Source organism: Dama dama, chromosome 1, assembly GCF_033118175.1.
Source record: "Dama dama isolate Ldn47 chromosome 1, ASM3311817v1, whole genome shotgun sequence".
In the NCBI taxonomy this organism is placed as follows: domain Eukaryota; kingdom Metazoa; phylum Chordata; class Mammalia; order Artiodactyla; family Cervidae; genus Dama; species Dama dama.
Window position 1 is genome coordinate 29672018 of NC_083681.1, and position 23384 is coordinate 29695401.

General features: G+C 43.8%; 1 protein-coding gene across 1 annotated transcript in view; it reads right to left on the bottom strand.

Moving 5' to 3' along the window:
- The window catches only part of JAML (junction adhesion molecule like), a 30567-nt gene that overhangs the window by 3155 nt on the left and 4028 nt on the right, over positions 1-23384 (bottom strand). Inside the window, exons 2-9 of the mRNA XM_061145177.1 lie at positions 22669-22731; positions 19326-19480; positions 17489-17714; positions 11688-11800; positions 8757-8994; positions 5359-5497; positions 2381-2441; positions 646-732 (exon numbers count right to left, since the gene is read on the bottom strand). Coding sequence (XP_061001160.1) covers positions 646-732; positions 2381-2441; positions 5359-5497; positions 8757-8994; positions 11688-11800; positions 17489-17714; positions 19326-19480; positions 22669-22711 — 1062 coding nt within the window. The 5' untranslated portion in view covers positions 22712-22731. The remainder of the gene's footprint in view (positions 1-645; positions 733-2380; positions 2442-5358; positions 5498-8756; positions 8995-11687; positions 11801-17488; positions 17715-19325; positions 19481-22668; positions 22732-23384) is intronic.

The following is a 23384-nucleotide window of genomic DNA, read 5'->3' on the forward strand; positions in this document are numbered from 1 at the left end:
AAGGGACCTGGGGCTTAAATCGTAAATAGCAATTCCTTAGCACAACACAGCACTAGGAAGTTACTGGTGCTGGGCTTGCAGGCATGTGTATATGAGCATCTAATGGGCATGGCAAATTTGTGTTGCATTCAGTTAATAAAGTGCAAATAATGACCTTATGCTGCAAAAACAAAAAAAAATCTAAGAGTTGGAAGGGACCTTTTGAAAGGGAGGAAAACAGTTCCTCATGACATGATTTTTGTACAGGATCATCTAGTCCCTCTTTACTACATTGTGTTAAACCAGTATTGTGCTGATGAGAAAGAGATCTTTGTCTAACCTCATGATAGCACTCCCTTCTACCTCTAAGATCAACCCTCTGCAGCCCTAGAGATGCTCAGAAGACTCGAAACTGGGTATAAGGACAAGTTTGCTACTACTCTTCTATCCAGCAGAGCTTCAACTTCTTACAATTTCCAACTACCTAGAAAAATCTCTGCCTTCAGCAGAGTGTCCCCTCACCCCACCACCACCGCACCTCACCCCCACCCCTGCTCCCGCTAGGAAACCTAGCAATGTCCATCCCCCGTGAGTCTGCCATATCCTTCCCAAGTCCTTTTCCTGCCTCCAGACACCGGGCTCAGCGGGACTCAGAACACTCCTCACCATGGTCATGTAGGTGGCCTCTGATTTTCCACATGATTCTTCCTCATCGTTCACCTCTTGTGTGGTTATTGAGGAGTAAATATGTTTCTAGAGGGGAGAAAATCATATAAATAGTCTTAAAACTCAACAAATCTTACATGCCAGAGAAAAGGCTATCTTTTCCATGTTCTTATGATCCCCTATGTTCACAGGGCATCAACCCCCAAAATCAGTGGGTTCTGAGGGTTATTGAGAGCTACAGAATGATCATAGGTCACAATAATTCAGTCCTCAGACTTCCTGAAAATTAAGAAAATTAACTCATCGGCAAAGAGCACTATATTCAGAACGAACTTCTTTGGTTCAAAAGTCAAACATCTGGGACTTCGCTGGTGGTCCAGTGGTTAAGACTCCACACTCCCAATGCAGGGGGCACGGGTTCAATCCCTTGTTGGGGAACTAAGATTCCACTTGTCCCATGGTGTGACCAGGGAAAAAAAAAAAAGTCCAACATCTTTGTTTGGATGGGCATTGAGGTAGCAGCAGAGAATTCTTATTTTGCCGAATGATTTGAATTTTGTGGTTATTTCCTCCCAATTAGAGTCTTGGCAGGACAGCATTCATTAGCACCTAATTGTCATCATCTCTCCCATAGGGCTTAAACGGCGGGAACAGCCCTCACTGAACTTCATGTCTGTGAGGTCAGGGGTACTTTGTGACTCCCGTCCCTGTCACTATCTGGGGAAGTGATATCATCCAGTGACAAATTCTTGGACTTCTGGAGTCCCCTGTACTATGATGTGAGAAAATCCTACTCTTGGGTCACAAACAGCCCAAAAGATGAAAAGGTATGCAAGAAGAGTTTTTCAAAAGAAAGAAAGGAAAGAGGGAAGGAGGAAAACAGGAAGGAAGAAAGAAAGAGGGAGGGAGGAGAGAGGGAGGAGGGAAGAAAAGAAAGAACAAAAAGAGTGGGGGGAAGTTCAAGGAAATTAATCCATTTCTCAGTTCCTAGTAGCAATTATTTATTATTTATATACACTATCACAAATTAATATGATCAAGAAAAAGTTCTTGATTCTCTCTTTCTAAAGGTTCCTGAATATTTAATCTGAATTGTTCAGTGAACTGAACTGTTCACTTCACTTAACCCCAGAATGGATCATAATCACCCCTCATATTGATACAATGCCTCAGAGATTATAGAGCACTTGCACATAGCATCACGTTATTTGAAACTCACAGCTGGGCAGATATGTTTGTCCTTCTCCTCATTTTGGGGATGAGAAAACAGAGGCTCGGGGAGTGGCAGAGCTGGGCTTGAACTGGCTTCCGATTCAAGTCCAGTGCGCTTTCCCCGGACCCTCCAAGGCTGGGCTGGGCTGCAGGGCCGGCCCCACCCACCCCACGCGCCTCACTACTCCTGGGCTCTAACTGAGTGATGGAGATCTCCTAAGCACTGCTCTGGGCCAGGCACTGGGGATGCTGAGACATAACAGTGAATGAGACACAGTTCCCAGGAGAATGATAAAGACACCACCTGGGTGCTGGAGCAGTCTCCACCTTGTCCTCACGGGGCACAGCTGCAAAGCGGCATAATTCTGTTTTTTGGTTTGTCTTTTTTTCTTTTGGCCCTGCAGGCATGTGGAATCTTAGTTCCCTGACCAGGAATGGAACCCATGTCCCCTGCATTGGAGGCACAGAGTCTTAACCACTGGACCACCAGGGAGGTCCCAAAATGGCAGAATTCTTCTCTTACCTCTGCACGAGGCTTCTCTGTGTTCTCCAGGCTTTTGACCAGGGTGGTGGAAGTGACTGAACTGCAAAGACATGAAAGCATATGCAATTAACCACCCGGCATTGTAGAGTCAAAGATGACAACACAAGACCACACAGAGTTTTTATAAAAAAGAGACCCCAGAGGAGGACCCACTCCTAGACACCTTCAGATCGCACTACACAGCTCAGCCTAGAATCTGATGGAGAGCAGAGAAGTATCTAGAGAAAGCCTGGGCTGAAGACAGCTTCAGCCTCTCTAGTAAGTGAAAGTTGCTCAGTAGTGTCCAACTCTTTGCAGCCCCATGGATTATACAATCTATAGAATCCTCTAGGCTAGAATACTGGAGTGGGTAGCCTTTCCCTTCTCCAGGGGATCTTCCCAACCCAGAGATCGAACCCAGGTCTCCCGCATTGCAGGCGGATTCTTTACCAGCTGAGCCACAAGGGAAGCCCTCCGCCTGTCTCCTGTCACCCTAATAACTTCCTGTCCAGAACAATTGTAAGTGAATAAATAGAGGGACTCCACGGGATTCGATTTCATCATTTCCGAGGACTAGGGAGAAGAAGCCAGACCAGCAGGGGGCAGCAGAAACTCAGCAAGACACCAGTTCAAAGGCTCTGGGACTCTCCCTGGAGGGAGGACAAGCAGAATTAACCCGGCAAACACCCAGGGCTGGGAGCTCGGGCCCCTTCCTTGCCCCTTGGCCTTTGATCTCTTGACTATCTGGCCTTCTGCTTTTGCTACTGAATAGCCTTCCATTTTTCTACTTTGGCCTAAAGTACAGCTAAAAACAACAACCAGGGTTAAAGCTAGAAGGGAATCTGGTTTTTTGTCTCAAAGTGTAAATATTTTAATCATATTTCCTGATTATAAAGTTGTATGCTCTGATTGTAAAATAATTCAAATAATACAGAAATGTAGACAGTCTGAAGTTCAAGTTCCAGTAAACCTCCTACCCTCATAGGACCCACCTTTTCTCCCAAATAGCACTATTAGTATTTTAAAATTATCCTTCCAAACTTCTCTCAGTGCATAAGTATACTCACACAGGATATATTTAGTATATGTGCTGCTGAAGTGAGAATTACATAATTTGCTTTTTTATTAAAATAAGATCTTACTATATATGGTATATTACTTCTTGGACATCTTTCCCCATCATCACATACAGGGTTGAGCAGTATTTCATCGACTGGAATACCAGTTCATTGGATCATTACCTTTCTGACAGGCACTGACAATGATTTCAGTTTTTAATTATAACCTTTGCTACAGCAACCATGTTTATGCACAAATCTCAACACATCCATCTGATTATTTCTTAGAATAAACAGATACACAGACATGGGAGTTCTGTTCTTCATTTTGAGAGACACTGAGGTCCAGGTCAGGGAAGTGAGCTGATAGGGAAGCCATATTGTCTAACTCTTCATTCTGTGCTGCCCACCTGCCCAGAGCAAAGACTTTCAATTTCAAAACCAAGTCAGAAAGCCCCTGAGGAGTCAAATGCAAACCTAGCAGATACCAGCAGTTTCTGTACGATCCATGTCCCATGGGGAAAGGAGACCTAAAAGTCAGCTCTACTCAGTCTAAATGGGGGTTCTTGCCCCTTGACACTATTTCAAAGGACAGTCAATTTGCCCTAGCAACACAGTTTATCAATGGTTGGATAAACAGAGGGATACGGCCCAGCCAAAACCAGTGAAACGCTAGTGTTCATGCCAGAGGATCTGCCAGTTTCTGAGATACTAGGAGAACTTCAGGTGGTGCAGCTGGTAAAGAATCTGCCTGTTCAGTGCAGGAAACAAACAGGTGCAGGTTCAATCCCTGGGTCGGGAAGATCCTCTGGTAGAGAAAATGGCAACCCAGTCCAGAAAATCCCACGGACAGAGGGGCCTGAAGGGCTATAGTCCATGGTGTCACAGAGTCAGACACAACTCTGAGCATGCATGTACAGAACCTCAAGCCTTTAAAAATACATTCCCTAAAAATAATTTAGGACCTGAGGCTATCCATTCAAAAGTAGCTTCTCATAATTAAAATGTGGTCCTTCAAATAAAGTCACTGACAACTCTCAAAATCTGAGCTTCTCTAAAAAGTGTATATGTGCTATGGGTAACCCAAAAATCATTTCTCTCAGGCATTGAATAGCTCCATTATGGTTCTTGCATAAGATTTATACTCTTAATTATGTTCTACTTGGACAAACATTTGTAAGTCTTTGTAATCTTATAAAATGACGATGATGTGGGAATGTGTAAGGCCTTTCAGGACAACAAAGAACAGAGGAGGCTTCGCTGGTGGCTCAGTGGTAAAGAATCCACCTGCCAGTGCAGAAGATATGGGTTTGATCCCCGGGTCAGGAAGATCCCTTGGAGAAGGAAATGGCAACCTATTCCAGTATTCTTGCCTGGGAAATCACACGGACAGAAGAGCCTGGCAGGCTACAGTCCATGGGGTCGCAAAAGAGTCAGAGACGACTTAGAGACTGAACAGGGAGCAAATGGGGTGGGGTCACTGTACGATGACATCTAACATGATTACCCCAGATGACAGCTATTTTAAAATACTCCCTTCTCGGCTTCCCTGGTGGTTCGCTGGTTAAAAATCCTCAAGCCAATGCAGGGGACACAGGTTGGATTCCCTGGTCCAGGAAGATCCCACATGCCATGGAGCAATTAAGCCCGTGCACAGCTCTGGAGCCCACTCGCCGCAGCGACTGACGCCTGAGCGCGGAGAGCCCATGCTCGGCAACAAGAGGGGCCACTGCAATGAGAAGCCCACTTGTCGCAACTAGAGAAGACCCACCACAATAAATAAACAACACTTTCTAAAAATAAATAAAACAAAACACACCCTTCTGTGAAAATGGTACACATAGGGTCTTATCACTCTCTTCCACTTCAGGCTAGAGGCACCTCAGCCTCCCCGTCCAAGAGATGGGAGCAGCCCCATACCTCTTACTTCCGAAGGCCCTCTTCACAATCAGTATCAGAACCGGAAGCAGCAGGATGGTGGCGCAGACAATCCCCACGATGATCACCAGCTGGTTACCACCCAGGATCTCTGGTCTGAGGGCTCCCGGGGTCACCAATGCTTGGGAAAGGAGAAGAGCAATGACAGAGCCTCAACATTCCAGAGAAGAGCTGGGGGCCTCACCAGTTCTATGCCAAGCAGCAACAGCCACGGCAGGAAGTAGGAGGAGAAGGCTAGACTTCACCCCACATGGAAGCACTGGTACTCCAGCTGACCCCTTTAGATTGAGAACCAGCCTCTGCCCACCCCATTTTACCCTTAAGATATAGATGAAGGTGGGTGGGTAAACAGAATATCACCTGACCTACAGTAGAGTTTCCATTTACACTAACAATTCTATCTTAAAATGTGGTTCACCAAATGACACAAATAACAGACATGTTAGAGGCTGCTGACCTTTCTATGGTGAAGTGATTGTTTTCAAAGGTATCTAAGCTACAACACAGCCCCACAGTCATGATACCAAGCATGAAATTTCCATCCATCTATATAGCACCCTTCACCCATTTCCTCAATTTACTCTGAACACATTTATCAAACATCTCCTGAGTGCCAGATAGTACTAGGCACAGAAGATACAAATAACACCAATTATTATTGGTGTAATAATACCAATACCAATAATGCATGGTCTGTGCCCCCAAGGAGGCAACAGTGTGCGCAGAACACCACACACTGCCATGGGTGCTAGGAGAGCAGCCCACATGGGGGCAAAGCACTGAGAAACGGGCGCCCAATTCTTTGGGGGCAGAACCTGAGAATCTGTCAGCAAGCTTTAAAGTTTGAGTCTGAAAGGAACTATCAAGGATTTTAGCAAACAATAGGAGAAGGATGAGGGTGGGGGAGGTAGGGACATTATACCCAAGGTCTGGGGCCTTTAGCTTCAGGATGGTGCTTGGAGAAACTAGCCAGAGGGCCATGGCTCTGGGTCAAAGGTTGCATTTGAGGGTATGATGGGGAATGAGGCTGGGTAGATAATAGGATCTAAGTCATGAAGCACCTTAATTATCTTGATGAGGAATTTGTTTCAATCTTTTGTTTTGCTTTGTTTTTGTTACTTCCGTAGGTGATGGAGAAGACATCGAAAGACTGTAGGAAGTTCAGATTTGTGATTGAGAAAGATGGCACTGAGAATGAGGGGTAGTGACTAAGAGTGAAAGCAGAGACTGGTGAGAGGACTACAGTCTAAGACAGACAGACAGTCAGAATAAGGGGATGGTGCCAGATAAGAAAGAAGACAGATCCAAAGTCAGTAGTAGAAATGACAGGACTTGTTGACTTGTTAGACTGGGGGTCCGGGGAAAGGGAAAAATCAAGTACAACTCCCAGGCATCCAGTTGGATAATTGTGTAGATAGTGGTGGCATCAACTGAGGTTGGAGAGATGGGCAGGGGACAGGTGTGAGTGGTGGATTTGGATTATTTGTGTGTGAGTATTTGTGGAAAATCTGGGTGGAGTTCATATACAGAGACAGATGGATAGACAGATGGATGGACGGATAGATAGATAGGTTGTGTGTAACAGAATATGTTAAATGTATACAGAACGTGGTGTTCAATACCACTGGGGTAGGGAAGGTCCAGGATGAACAGTTAGAGCACCACTGGTGATCTACACTGGGGGAGAGGGAGAAGTAGAAGACCGCTTGCAGAGTGCTATGAGTTAATGGAAGATGAGACAGGAGACCCCGAGTTCAGTCCTTCAGCAAGCTATCTGGCTGTGTCTAGAAAGAAATGAATAATGTATCATGACGAAAGTCGTGCAACTCAGAATACACTAAAAACATTGAGTTGTACATTTTAAAAGGGTCAACTGTGTGGCATGTGAGTTGTATCCCAATAAAGCTGTTTCAAGAAAAGGTAAAACACTGGCTATCTGTTTTACATATGGTAATGTATATGTTTCAATGCTATTCTCTCCAATCATCCCACCCTCTCAACTCCTCCCACTGAGTCCAAGAGTCTGTTCTTTATGTCTGTGTCTCCTGGAGGGGTGGTGTAAGGAGGGAGGTGGGGGGCAGTTCAAGAGGGACGGGACACATGTATGCCTATGGCCGATTCATGTTGATGTGTGGCAAAAGCCACCACAATATTGTAAAGTAATTACCCTCCAATTTAAATAAATAAATAAATAAATTTTAAGTGAAAGAGTGAAAAAAAGAAAAGGTATGACGTAGGGTGAGAGCTAAAGTAGAGAAGGACACAGGTAAGGGGAAGAGTTGAGTGTACGCATGTGCTTAATGGTAGAAGCCCATGGAAAGTATGAGCTTAAAGAGGCATATTGTGAGGGTCCTGAGAAGGAGGGGAGGGCACCACCTGAGCACAGGGGCTCAGATAAGCCCCCAAAGGGAAGGGAGCTCAGGATGGCAGGGAAAAGATGAGGATGGAGTAGATGTAGGTCTGTTTGTGGGTGTGGAGGGCTCAGAAGTTGCCTGAGTTCCCACTAATGGCTTCTCTTTCCTGTGAAGCAGAGGTAAGACTTCTGAGAGTGAAGAAAGCCATCTGTCCTACTTCCCTCTCCATCTGGGATCCTCCGTAATTGACAAGAAGGTGCCTCCATAGACTTAAGTCTCTGGCCAGAGGTATTGAGGGTAGAGGTGTTTCCTCACCCCATCCCTGCCCCCAACCAACCACAGCCAACCCCTGGGGCCCTCGCAAAAGGCAAAGTCCACAGGCCACATCCTGACAGCTAACTGGGCTCTGGTTTAACTTTAACCCCTCATTTATCAACCTCTCTGTAAACACAATTGAGTCTTTACTCTCCTCCTCACCAATGGCCTTAATACACACTGTTTGCCAGAATAAAGAACCTTGGATCAGAAACTCCCTCTCTTTTTGGTTCTTTCCCCTTACTGTTTCCTTGTTCTTTGCTGTCTCTCACCAGCTCAGGAGCATCTTCCCTTCTACTACAGAGCATAGAGCATCTCCCCTGAAGCCAAGTCAAAATGACCCCAATCCATCTCTGAGCTCCTGTGTCTTTAAATTGGTATGTTACAGAAACCATGGGTGAGGTTTGGCAGAGGGGTTGGCGTTCACTCAGTATTACCTTATTTCCCTAACCTACCATCAGGGAAGCACTAGGGTGAGGCGGGCAAGGTGCCCAGGGCACCACATTTAAGGAGGGATTACTCTCAAGGTCATGCCAGCACAGGGTAGAGTGCTTGGTAAGTACGAGGCTCATCAGGGGCAGGCAGGTACAGGGCCTGAGCGTGGTGCCTCCTTAAACTCTGCATCCCAGAAGCTCTCCAGCTTCACCCTAGTACTGGCTCTGCCTACCAGCTATGCAGTCCCTCCTCCCTGCCCGGCCAAATGTTACATACTTCGGGACTCTTTCAGGATCACTTGCAGCACAGTGGTTTTCCTGAATGTCAGGTTCCCCAGGTAGATACTGCAGGTGTAGTTTCCTCCATCAGACTCCTTCACTCCGTGGAGCATCATAGAGCCATCATTGCGGGAAGTGTCTCCCACCAAGTTTACACGGTTCAGGAAGCGGCCCCAGTTCTGGGGGCGCCCCATGGGCGCCCTGAGTTTGGGTTGATAGCGCAACACAATCTCCTCCTAGAAGGGAAAGGTAAAATGTATGAGACTAAAGAATTGGGGTTGGAGGGAGCTCTCAGGATTCACAGGCCCTATGTGTAGAAGCAATAAATGTATCATCAGAAAGTATCAGAAAACACAAAGCCATGGACACACATGTCCACACCAACCTCCTTGCTGCTCCTTGATTGCTGGCCTCAGGGCCTTTGCACTTGCTGCTCCCTCTGCCTGGAACATTCTTCCCACCTAGACAGACACATGGTTGCCTCCTTCACTTCCCCAAGACCTCTACTCAAATGTTACCTTTTTGGTGAGGCCTCCCTGACCACCTACATAAAATAACAATCACAAAAGCCTACTTTCTTGCTCTCCATAGCTCTTACTATTACCTGACATACTGTGTATATATTTCTTCATTATTACTATTATTATTATTTGGCTGCATTGGGTGTTAGTTGCCCCACAGCATGTGGGATCTTAGTTCCCTGACCAGGGATCAAACCAGTGTCCCTGCACTGCAAGACAAATTCTTAACCACTGGACCACCAGGGAAATTCCTATTTATTCATTATTTTTCTATGTATCTCCCTCCATCTTGATTGTAAGTCTCCCACCAGGGCAGCAGCTTTGAGTGTTCACCATATAACAGACACTTTAAAAATACTTGTCAAATAAAAAAGTACATGAAAAGATGCTCAACATCATTCATTACCAGAGAAATGCAAATCAAAACCACAATGAGGTACCATTACATGCCAGTCTGGATGGCTGCTATCCAAAAGTCTACAAGCAATAAATGCTGGAGAGGGTGTGGAGAAAAGGGAACCCTCTTACACTGTTGGTGGGAATGCAAACTACTACAGCCACTATGGAGAACAGTGTGGAGATTTCTTAAAAAACTGGAAATAGAACTGCCATATGACCCAGCAATCCCATTGCTGGGCATACACACTGAGGAAACCAGATCTGAGACACGTGCACCCCAATGTTCATCACAGCACTGTTTATAATAGCCAGGACATGGAAGCAACCTAGATGCCCATCAGCAGACGAATGGGTAAGGAAGCTGTGGTACATATACACCATGGAATATTACTCAGCCATTAAAAAGAATTCATTTGAATCAGTTCTAATGAGATGGATGAAACTGGAGCCCATTATACAGAGTGAAGTAAGCCAGAAAGATAAAGACCTATACAGTGTAATAACACATATATATATGGAATTTAGAAAGATGGTAATGATAACCCTATATGCAAAACAGAAAAAGAGACGCAGATGTACAGAACAGATTTTTGGACTCTGTGGGAGAAGGCGAGGGTGGGATGTTTCAAGAGAACAGCATCGAAACATGTATATTATCTAGGGTGAAACAGATCACCAGCCCAGGTGGGATGCATGAGACAAGTGCTCGGGCCTGGTGCACTGGGAAGACCCAGAGGGATCGGGTGGAGAGGGAGGTGGGAGGGGGGATCAGGATGGGGAATACATGTAAATCCATGGCTGATTCATGTCAATGTATGACAAAAACCACTACAATACTGTAAAGTAATTAGCCTCCAACTAATAAAAATAAATGGGAAAAAAAAGAAACCATATTTGAATTAGTAATATAAAAAAATAAAAATAAAAAAGTGTCAGAATTTTTCATAAAGGTATATAAATACCATTATTTTTTAGAAGTTTTTAAGAACAGGAAATGAGGATACAGACACAAATATGGATGAAAAGACCTGGCACCTAACCTGTTGTCTCTTGTGATTCAAATTCATAACCCACAAATGTCAACTATCATCCTATGTTCTGCAGTGACTCAGTTTGGTGGATGACATTTAAATATACAATGAGTACCCAGAGGTGAACCTGAAACTACATGTAATTCCCCAGACCCCACCACGAAGCCATCCTTTCTGATCCACTCAGACAGCATGTAGGAATCAACTAAGTATAAATGACATTTTGTATGGATGACCTAGAATATGTCTTCATTTGTAAAAGCTAAATCTTGTCTAAGCTTTGTACCTTAACTTTATTAAAAATAAGTTATGTGGGATGTCTCTCAAGACACGGCTTGACTCATCAGGACATCACCATGCCATAGTTGACATCTACTGGTCTAATGAACTAACCTGCTGATTACTGCTTCAGAGTTCCTGTGAAGAAGCCTCCTCATCTTGGCCTCCAGGACTACTAATCCCAACATTCAACACATTCATGAAGACAAAGAAAATCCTATCACATAAATGGCGTGAAGGGGCGCAAAAGAAAACTCACAAAAATAACCCAAGTAAGACAATCATTCTTATGCCTAACCCATTGCTTTCCTGGCTAGGTCACCAAAATCATTCCCCCTTGTTACTCCATGAATTCTATAAAAAGGAAAAGAGAGAGAAAGGATAAAACCAAGATGCAGTAGCCAAGTCATGAACCAATGTTCTACATCACCATGTCCCAGATGCATCTTGACAACCCAAAAAGTTGAGCAGTAGCAACATCTACTTCTTCATCATCTTCATTAGTCATTTTTCCCAACTGGAAGCTGAAATTGCCCAGCCAAGCTAAGAGGCCCAGTTTTTTTTTTAACAAACTCCGAAGTCCAAGCCCTCATGAGATCAACATGTGGCACCTGATACCTAGGTTCTTGCTGTCCCCACTCTGTCCTGACACCATTGGCCAGGGGCTTCTTCTACACAACAAGGGCTTCTCCTCCTTACCTTGGCAGGCTCTCCTGATGAGAACATCCAGTCTACCCTGCTCATGTGCTTCTCTTCTGTGCTGTGGAAAACACATCCCATCTGAGTCGAATCACCCACATGAACCATGAGCTCTGGGGATAAAATGATAAATCAAGTCAAGCTCAAAGTATAATCTCTAGAAGCCAAAGAACTTCTGGAGGAGATCACGTTTAGCCAAACATCCTCAGCAGTAACATCAATGTCACCACCACATACTGCACACTTTCCTTCTGTGTGATCAGAATATTCAGAGGCCTCTCATCAAACCAACACAATACCCCAAGGATAAGACAGTATCCTCTAGCTGCCAACACACATCAAGTCTGAAGGGTCCCACTGACATCAGTAAACACTTTCTGGCTTCTCTTTAATTCCTTTCTCCTTCTCCTTTTCTAGAACTTCTCCCACAAGCCCCAACTTCACTTCAAGCCTGTAACAAAGAACGGAAAACCATGAAGCCCTCCACTTTCTGTTCACCAACTTGGGTACCCACATCTGCTTCACAGAAACAGGAAGGAGAAATAACTCTCATAGTTATAAGTAACCCACTGGCCTTCCCAGGTGAAAAACTGAATCATGGGTGACTCTCTTCAACTTAATTCTTTTACAAGTTGTCTTAGGACTTGCTTAGGACAATTCTGGCTAGACTACAGGTCACAGGACTGCTTGCTAATTAGGGCAAACAACAGACAGTTTTCCTTTTGACTTTTCTATTTTATTCCCTGCCCCCACTTCCCCACCTGTTCCCCCTTCCACACCTGCTCCCCCTTCCCCTCATTCTTGGCTTCCGAACTCATAGTCTCTTCCTCCTGCTTATTTGTGTAAACAGTTGACCCCATCATATGTTTACTGCTTATGTCATTTTTAAAAGTTCCTGAAAAAGAAAACAATTAGAAAGATACTTCTGATTTTTCAACAGTGCTCTATATGAATCAACTGCAAAGTCAGTCAAGAAATTAAAGGCAGGATGGTATTTAAGGGAGACACAAGTCTAGGTCTTATTTGGACAGAGTTCCTTCAAAAGAGCATTGAGCAAAGCTCACAAAGCAACACAGTACATCAGCTAACTTTTTCATTCAAATTGTGTCCCTGGGAGAACACTAACTTCCCGCTCAGCAGGAAAGATGTACAATGGGAGGAAAGCAAAAGAAAATATTATGAACTTGGAGCTCTATGGAGGGAATTATTTTGGAAGTAATAAAAATTAACTCCAAAGAATATCAATAGCGGAGGAAACGCCCTCTAAATCTATGAGTATATCAAGAATTGAACCCTATGTTTTAAATGCAATAATAAGAACTAAATATTCTGAATTCTTTCAACACACCAGACATGTGCTAGACACCTAGGTTATCACCTAGTCATTACAATATTTTGAGATATGCACTATTATCCTCCCATTTCACAGAGGAAGAAACTGAATGAGCCCAGCGCTTCATGGCCAGTAAAAGGCAGAGCAGAACTCACACCCAGGCCTGAGTGAAAACAAAGCCCACATGTTCTCACTCCCTTTACTGTTACCACCTCACAGAAGTGGAAAGATGGCTGATTCTAGAGCAAAAGTAGAGGAAGTTAACATTATTTTTATTTGTAAGAAAACTGTCTATACAACTGAAATTTGTCTTTCAAATATTAGGAACTTTCTCTAAATTAAAATTTAAAGCCTGTCAGATGTGACTCTAAAACATGGACTTTTAATTATTTCATTATATTCCCTCCTTTCTACTATCATCAGTTCAGTTCAGTCGCTCAGTTGTGTCCGACTCTTTGCAACCCCATCGACTGCAGTATGCCAGGCTTCCCTGTCCATCACCAACTCCCAGAGCTTGCTCAAATTCAATTCCATCGAGTCAGTGATGCCATCCAACCATCTCATCTTCTGTCGTCCCCTTCTCCTCCTGCCTTCAATCTTTCCCAGCAACAGGGTCTTTTCCATTGAGTCAGTTCTTCGCATCAGGTGGCCAAAGTATTGGAGTTTCAGCTTCAGCATCAGTCCTTCCAATGAATATTCAGGACTAATTTCCTTTAGGATTGACAGATTTGATCTTCTTTCAGTCCAAGGGACTCTCAAGAGTCTTCTCCAACAACACAGTTCAAAAGCATCAATTCTTTAGCACTCAGCTTTCTTTATGGTCCAACTCTCACATCCATACATGACTACTGGAAAAACCATAGCTTTGACTAGGTGGACCTTTGTGGGCTTTTTCTAGTATCGTGGGGCTTCCCTGATAGCTCAGTTGATAAAGAATCTGCCTACAATGCCGGAGACCCCAGTTCAATTCCTGGGTTGGGAAGATCAGCTGGAGAAGGGATAGGCTACCCACTCCAGTATTCTTGGGCTTCCTTTGTGGCTCAGGTGGTAAAGAATCCACCTGCAATGTGGGAGACCTGGGTTTGATCCCTGGGTTGGGAAGATCCCCTGGAGAAGGAAAAGGCTACCCACTCCAGTATTCTGGGTGGACAATTCCAGGGACTGTATAGTCCATGGGGTCGCAAAGAGTCAGACACGACTGAGTGACTTTCACTTTCACCTTCACTTTCTTTCTTTCTAGTATCACAGACCTTCATAAATTGAGAAGAGATCCGAATAGAATAAAAATAACTAGAGTAATGAAGTAATGATGTTGAAGCCGAAACTCCAATACTTTGGCCACCTGATGTGAAGAGCTGACTCATTTGAAAAGGCCCTGATTCTGGGAAAGATTGAAGGTGGGAGGAGAAGGGGATGACAGAGGATGAGATGGTTGGATGGCATCACCGACTCAATGGGCATGAGTTTGAGTAAACTCCGGGAGTTGGTGATGGACAGGGAGGCCTGGTGTGCTGCAGTCCATGGGGTCGCAAAGAGTCAGACAGGACTGAGCGACTGAACTGAACTGAACCGAACTGAATGAAGTTAGGATCCAGAAGTCACCTAAAGCTCACCTACTGTGCCACCTACCACATGCATGAGTCTCTTCAATAAGAGTATTTTCTCTCCCTGAACAATGTATTTTCCAAAATGCTAAAGCAAACTCAAAACATTGTTCAGGCAATTCATCTGCTTTGAAAACCATTTTGAATCTTAAAAATACAGATCATATGATTGAAATAATATGCACATGCTTGAGTAACAATTACTTTTGTTCTCTTTATACGTCTCATTAACTATTATATATCTATACAGGGTAATTATATAATCTGTGAACACACACATTCAGATGCCTTAAAATCCTTTCACAGAATACAAGGAAGCAAATTCTTTAAAAAAAAAAAAAAAGAGAGAAAGAGAAAAGAAAAAAAGAAAACTGTCTCTAGCTGTTAAAATAAGAACTATGAGTAAAAGAGTTGAAGTAGTAGAAAGACAGAAGAATTACAAACTGAAGAGTAAACTTCGTGGAGGAAGCTGTACATGAGTTACCACGTGGGAGGAGATGGCCACCAGGCAAATGGCTAACACTCAGAGCTATTCCCACTCTGGCTGGAAGGAAAAAGTAAATACAAGTTGCTCCACTGGCTACTGGGAAATATCTGCCTCCCCTAACATTGCTCTAGCCTGCTCCATGGACTCAACTCTTAAAATTGCCTCCTTTGGATTTGTTCCCTCTGTGTCTCTTCTAAGCAGGAAAAGGCACCATTTTGTAGGACATGCATGCATGTTCTCAAGGTCAGCGTCAGAGAACAAAGAAGAAAGGAGTAATTCAAAGATAATCCTTGGGAGACACAGGTAACTGATTCATTTCTTCTTCCTGGAGAGCCCTAGCTTTGAAATCAAAAGAAAAAAAGTGCAATTGATAAAAAGTATTAATATGAAGTTAGGAGTGAGGTCAGAGGCCACCTTCCACAATTCCTCCTACCACTTCATTTTTTCAGAAATCAGATTCAAGTGAGAGATGCTAATTTAAGGATTTCATTCATCTGACGAATGCTTATTGACTGCGTTCTGTGTCCGGTGCTGTGCCTGGGGCGGTCCATGGGACAAGAACACAGATGCAGGTGGACAGGGGAGACACACCTGAACAGGTGTAAGGAGTGTGTCACCAGAGAGGAGAGCTGGGTGCTTCAAAGGAGCTCACTGAAAGGACAGACCTAAGCAAGCTGGCTGGGAGTGGGGTCTAAATCCTAGCTCTCGCACTAGACAGCAAGCTCTCGAGGCCACAGACTGTTCTTCCATTTCACACTTTTTTGTTGTTGTTTTCTTTTTTCACTTTTTTACTTTTGGTTGCACTGGGCCTTCATTGCTGTGTGCAGGCTTATTCTAGTTGTGGAGAGCGGAAGCCACTCTCTATTTGCACTGTGCAGGCTTCTCACAGTTGTGGCTTCTCCTGCGGCAGAGCATGGGCTCTAGGGTGCACAGGCTTCAGTAGTTGTGGTGCACAGACTTAGTTGCTCTGCAGCATGTAAAATCTTCCTGGACCAGGGATCAAGCCCCTGTCCCCTGCATTGGCAGGTGGATTCTTATCTACTGTACCACCAGCCAAGTCCCCATTTCACACATTTAAAGAGTATACCTAATTCTGTGATTTTCAAACTTTTTAAAGGAGCAGAATTCTTTCTTCAAACAAAATCTTACCTGGCAGTCCAAGAATACAACAGAAAAAACGAAAAGGACTCTGCTGTAGTGGAGGTGGAAACCTGAGGTCCTGGCATGACTAGGTCCTCTATCCCCGCCTGCCTTCTTCTCACCCTCTGTGTGGCCCACCAGCTCCCTTGGACCCTGAGTGTTCTACAGAGCGTGTTTTTTAAAACCAACAAACTACTGAAGCTATTTATAAATAGGAACATGAGGTCCTAGGAAGTTAGGGAAACCTGCTCATTTCTGTTATATCCCCCAGAACACTTAACATAAAGTGAAAGAAAAGTGAAAGTGAAGTCGCTCAGTCGTGTCCAACTCTGCGACCCCATGGACAGTAGCCTGCACCAGGCTCCTCCATCCATGGGATTTTCTAGACAAGAGTACTGGAGTGGGTTGCCATTTCCTTCTCCAGGGAATCTTCCCGACCCAAGGATCGAACCCAGGTCTCCTGCATTGTAGACAGGCGCTTTATCATCTGAGCCACCAGGGAAGTCATAGTTACCTATAAAATATGGAGACAATATCAATCTGCAAAATTTATAGGGAGTATCAGGGTATAGTGAAAAGAACATGAACTATGTTGACAGAGGCCAGGGTCCAAGTATTGGATATGCCATTTAATAAATATATCTCCTCAGGCAAGTCACTTAACCTCTCTAAGCCTCAGTTAACACGTCTATAAAATGAAAAGGAGAACACAGTACTTCCTTCACTGAATTTTCATAAGGATGAAATATGTTAAAGTAATGATAAAATAATGATCATCAGAATTTTTATTTAAAGAGCACCACTGGGACTTCCCTGGAGGTCCAGAAGTTAAGAATCTGCCTGTCAATGCAGGGGACACAGGTTCAATCCCTGGTCTGGGAATTCAGATCCCACACACCATGGGGCAACTAAGCCCATGCACCACAACTACTGAGGCCATGCACTAGAGCTCATGGTCCACAGTCTGAGAACCACAAGTAGAGAGTAGTCCCTGCCATGAGCAGCAACAAAGACTCAGCGCAGCCAAAAATAATAAATAGATAATATTTTTTTAATCATCTATGGGTTACTTTAAAAAAAACTAATAATAAATAGCAAGCACCATTTATTGAGGACTCATTTCGTGGTAAGTACCTAGCCCACTGACTGGCATTTGCTCAACAAAATCAGTTCACATCCATCTTTGCACACCAAATCTCTTGCCCTTTGCCCTTCTCTGAGTAAGCATTCATGTTACCTTTGGGTTCCTCTGGTAGTACATGCAGAACAATCACTTTTTTGAACACAAGGCTCTCCATTTGGAAGCGGATTTCACAGGTAAAGTTTCCTTGGTCGGTCTCTTCCACATTTTGGAGCAGGAGGGAACCGTCATGGTGTAAGATGTCCCCCACCAAGCGCACTCGATTCTGGAAGCGCCCCAAAGGCACGCTGATGTTGGAGTAATAGTAGAGTACGTACTCATCCTGGAGGGCAACACAACATCAGAGGAAATCTCAAGCCCATGGCACCAGACCCAGAAGTCTGGGTTCAAAAGCCCCTGCTCCATGGAGGCAGCATAGTCATCACCACCATCAGGATCAAAAAAGTACTTGGTATCCAATTAAGAAGAAGAAGAATGTGCCAGACAATACATTAACTGACACAAGACTCTGTGGTTTCTATTAGACAAAGACAATTGGAGAAACAGGGTGGATACATTTTCATTTCTTATAGTTTAAGGTAAAATGTAACACCTGCTCTGAAAATCACTTTGGGGATTCAAACTCACCACTTTTAGTGTTTGTTCTGCCATGCTGCACAGCATGTGGGATCTTAGTTTTCCAACCAGGGATCGCACCTGGACTCTAAGCAGTGAGAGTGCAGAGTTCTAACCACAGGACCTCCAGGGAATTCCACAAACTCACAACTTTTGAAAAGTACCTCCCTGTGTTCTGCCATGGGCCCTGGATTCGATGGCATCTAAATACAATCCCACAGACTGGCTGTTGTAAGAATGCCTGCCATATTGGCTGGCACCCCTCTCCTTTCCACCCTCCTCCAGGCAGCACATCAGAAGGCATGAGAAGGAATCACCAAAGGAAATGGTTTACAGACTGGGGGGAGGAACCACAGGGAATTCTTATTTTCACTTAGACCATAGGTATACCCCTTTTATAACAATAAACAGTCAGGTGGTTAAAACTTCACCTTCCAAAGCAGAGGGTGAGGAGGGTTCAATCCCTGGTCAGCGATACAGAAGAAATATTGTAACAAATTCAATAAAGATTTTTTAAATGGTCCACAGCAAAAAAAAACAATCTTTGAAAAAAGTAAATAGTAACAAAAATTTGAGTGACAGTAACATTATGGAAATAACATGCTCTGAGCTACTAGAACAATATTTCATTTGAAAACCTTAGGACTTTATTGCTAGTCATACATTACTTGGAGTATATTTCACAAATGAGCCCGATACACAAGTATCTCCACAGAATCTCAGATGAGGCTTCATATACTTTTGCTAATCCAAAGAGCTCCCTCACTCAGCCATGCTGAACCTGCCAATCCTAACAGTTTAAGCAGCCATGAAGGAGAAAGAGTTGATTCCCCAGCACTTAAATGGATCAGCAGAATGCCGAAAGAATCTTCACCCTCCTGAAAGATTACTGTGACATCATTCCTGTGCCTGGGCCATAACTCTTTCTGTCTAGACCAATGTGTTTTCATTCTTCTCACCGATCCCACCCACCTATGCTACTCCACAAATGGGAGAAACAGAGGAAAGAAAAGAAACTAAAAGAACTTTCTGTGTATGTCTCCCATTAGCTTCTCAATGACCCGAAAAGTAAGCATTACCATTATTCACAGATGGGGACGTGAAGCTCAGAGAGGTTGAGTAACTTGCCCAGCTGACTGTAATCAGCTGTGTACAGCCACGAGACCAAACTAAAAGGAGGCTCAGTTCTGGTGAGCTCCAGAACCCAAGTCCTGAAACCCCACCTCATAGCACGGGATGACCTGATTCTCCCTCTCCCCACATTCTGACCCCATTGGCCAGGGGCTTCTAATACACAGCAGGGTTTCCTCCTTGTTACCTTGACGTGCTCTCCTGATGAAAACAGCCAGTCTACCTTGGTCACATGTTTCTCTCCTGTGCTCTGAGAAACACATCCCAGAAGGGCCGAGTCACCCACGTGGACTGTTAGCTCCATGGCGGAAATAGTCAAGTCATTCAGGCCCAACGAATAACCTAGAGAAGGCAAAAGGCAAGAGAGACATCATCAGACAAACACACTCAACAACAAAAACTAGTATTAATCTCCAAGTAGATGCAGACTTTCCTGGTGGCTCAGATGATAAAGAATCTGCCTGCAATGTAGGATTCCTGGGTTCAATCCCTGGGTCAAGAAAATCCCCTGGAGAAGAGAGTGGTTACCCACTCCAGTATTCTTGCCTGGAGAAGTCCAGGGACAGAGGAGCCTGGTGGGCTATAATCAACGGGGTCACAAAGAGTCTGACATAACTTAGCGACTAACATCTTCCCTCCCCAGATGACCCAACGTGAACAAAGTATTCAGAGGCCTTTAATTCAACCCAGTGTGGTATTCCCAAGGGTAAGAAAAATACCCTGTGGTTACCCCCATGTAGCTCAAGTCAGAGGACTTGTACATACTATCCTATGCTCCTAGCTAGACCCTCCCTCTTTTCTAGACTTCATCCCTGAAATCTCCTTTCTAAAGAAAGAAGAGAGGGAATTCCTTGGCAATTCAGTAGATAGGACTCTGTGCTTTCACTGCTGAGGGCACAGGTTCAATCCCTGGTTGGGGAACTAAGATCCTACAAGGCACATAGCAAGGCCAAAAAAACAAAATAAAAATAATAAGAAAGAAGAGAAACCCTGAAATCTCTCCCTTGAGGTCATGAATTTAGACACCTATAAGCAGGTAATGTGATATCTCTGGCTCCTGGTTTCCCACCAGCCCCCTAACTGAAAGGCCAGTTCACAGGTAACTATGCTTCCCTCAGTTTTTCTCCTTTTTTCGTTCCTCTACAAAAGCTTATCTCTGAATGTGCTGGCTGATTCTGGCTGTAGTGCAGATCTTTGTAATTAGGTCATTACAGAGCATGGTTCCTCCCTTGAATTTCCTTTGTTTGCTTTCTCCCCACCTGCCCTCTCTTGTTCTGCCCTCAGTCTGGCTTTCCAACCTCTAGGGGTTAGTCTACATCATACCCCTCCAATATCTGTCCATTGTTCAAGTAATTTCTCTTTTCACTTAAAGAGAAACCATTTCTAAAGAGAAAACCATCACATGGATTGTTTTCTGTTTTCACAAGACATGCTCTGTGCAGAGACAACCACAGCAAGACACAATCAGATGCTGGCCAGTTCCCATCAAAGAAGAGCCAAGTGAATGGATTTGGGTATAAACAGAAAATGCGCCAGCCTCTCCATCCAAGCTGTTGTCCCAAGAGAAGAGTGTTAACTTCCTGCCCAACAGCAGGCATGCACAGTAGGGAAGATGGGCAAGAAAACATGAACTCGCCACCCACTGGAGGGAATTATTTTGAAAGAAATCAAAAGTACCTCCAAAAATGATTTGGAATTTTCCTGTAAGGAAGAACTGAGCAGCTTCAAGTGTGGTTAAGGGGATAAGAAGCTATTTAATGTGATATGAAGAGTGCTGACTGTAGAATTAAATGAGCTTGCTAGATGGTAAGAGCAGCAAGCTAAGCAGAGAGAAACTTAGACTTGACAGGTAGTCTTTGTACAGAAATAGCTGAAGAAACCAAGACTTTTCTACAGAGGAGGAAAACCTCTCCATCAGGAAGTACAATCCTGGTCGCCCAGTGTCACCAGGCCACTCCACAGGGGGTTAGATTGCTAAGTCTCTGATGGAAGGGCAAAATGCTGCAGGCTGCTTCACCCATCTCTGGAAAGAAAAGAAAGTGAAAGTCGCTCACAACCCCATGGACTAAACAGTCCATGGAATTCTCCAGGCCAGAATACTGGAGGGGCTAGCCATTCCCTTCTCCAGGGGATCTTCCCAACCCAGGGATCAAACCCAGGTCTCCTGCATTGCAGGCAGATTCTTTACCAACTGAGCTATCAGGGAAGCCCCTGAGACGATTATAACCCTGATTCCACGGTGAAAAAATTTCTCTAATATGGACTATTTTCTTGTATGTGCACGTGTCTAACTGCATGTGTCTGCAAATGCTATGTTGCCTGGAATTAAAGCAAAAACCATTCTTTTGTGCACTTTTCTGAGTCATTCTTTAGGTCACCATGCCAAGTCCAAAAAGCTAATAAAAAAAGAGAAAAATGGAATGGATAAACAACAAAGTCTTACCGTATAGCACAGGGAACAACAGTCAATATCCTGTGATAAACCATAATAGAAAAGAATATGAAAAAGTATGTATATATGTATAACTGAATTGCTTTGCTACATAGCAGAAATTAACACAACATTATAAATCAACTATACTTCAACAAAATAAAAAGTTTTGGACTTCCCTAGTGGTCCAGTGGCTAAGACTCTGAGCTCCCAATGCAGGGACCTTGGGTTCAATCCCTCGACAGGGAACTGGATCCCACATGCCACAACTAAAGACCCCGAGTGCTGCAACTCAGGCCCAATGAAGCCAAATAAATAGAATAAATTTTAGAATAAAATTCAAAAAAAAATTTTTTTTAAAAAACAAATTTAAAAGTCATGAGAGTAAAGCACCTAATTAATTTATTCTTCCGACAGAGCCATGTCCATGGGATAAAGAGAGAGACAAGGGACTAAAGGATGAAAAGACAATGGATGAGCAAGAAGCAGCAGGCTTGAGCACTGTAGGAACAGGAGACTCCAACCCAGTTCAAGGAGGCAACCAGAGCAGGCTTTTTAAAGGGAAGTAGAGCCTATGGAGAACACTGAAGGCTTAGGCAGGCTTGCTAGGGTGAAGTGGAGAGAGAAGGTCCTAGACAAAAGAAACTGTCAAAAATTGGGCAAGAGCTCAATGCATTTGAGGAACTGCAAGAAGGCTGGCATGGCTAATGCAGGAAAACAATTACAGGGACTTAGGGACTCTCTTTGATGATTTCATTTCCTGATCTGCAACAAGCTGTGGTTTTAAAGATAACAGTTGAAAGTGCAGGAATGCCAGTAAGAAACTTTCTTCATATTCTGTAGGAAGGTCTTAAAACACCCAGTCAGGACCAAAAAGCATTCTGTTTTTAATAGAAACAGAGGAATATTCAGCTTTCCAAGAAAGAGTCTGCCACCTGGCTTCTAAAACAACTGTTTCAACAAAACTATAAAGTTCCAGGCTGGGGTTTCCGTTTTCAGCAAAGCAAGGGAAAATGAAAATACATAAAATTGACTTCTGAACACACATGAGACTAGAAAGAAATCAAATACCCTCCTTGGTCCCTTGGCTTCTACTTACCCAGTAACACTGGCATCAGGACGACTTTCAGTGGGTAAAACATGCTGTCGTCAATTTTTCAATCTTAAAAAAAAAAAAAATCAGAAAATAGTGTTAGGAGGAGTTCATTCATTTAACCAATCAATAGTGAGTACCTCTGTGAGCCAGCCTTTCTCTGAAGCACTAGGATGCAGCATGGAACAAGGAAGACAAGGTCCTAGGTCACATGCAGTTTGCATGTGGCAGGGAAATGGAGAGAAAAAAGCAGCAAATGAATGAATAAGAAACAGCAGATGCTGGTAACCGCTATGATAAAACAGAGTGGTGTTTGGAGAGTCACTTGGCTCAGATTGGCTGTAAGGGAAGATTATATGAAAGTTGCTTTTCGAGAGAATAAAAGCAAATAATTCCAGGATAACCTTGAGATGACAACCTTAAACAATCTACAGTCTGAGAGTTTCATAGAAATGAAAGATTACAGGATACTCAGCCTAAAATGTTTACCTATATCTCCAAGTAAATTAAAACAGCTACCTTAAATATATAAAAAACATTCTGAACATGTAAGAAAGGAGATACACAAATAAGGTGGAAATTTTTAAACTCAGCTAAGGCATTCACCAAGTTCTATGACACAAAGAAGCCACTTGAAAGGTCCATGGCAAGATTTTATTTTTTCACTTTTTCAGGCAGGATAGCGTGAGTAGAAGGAGAATTGGGCTGTACATGGGCAAATG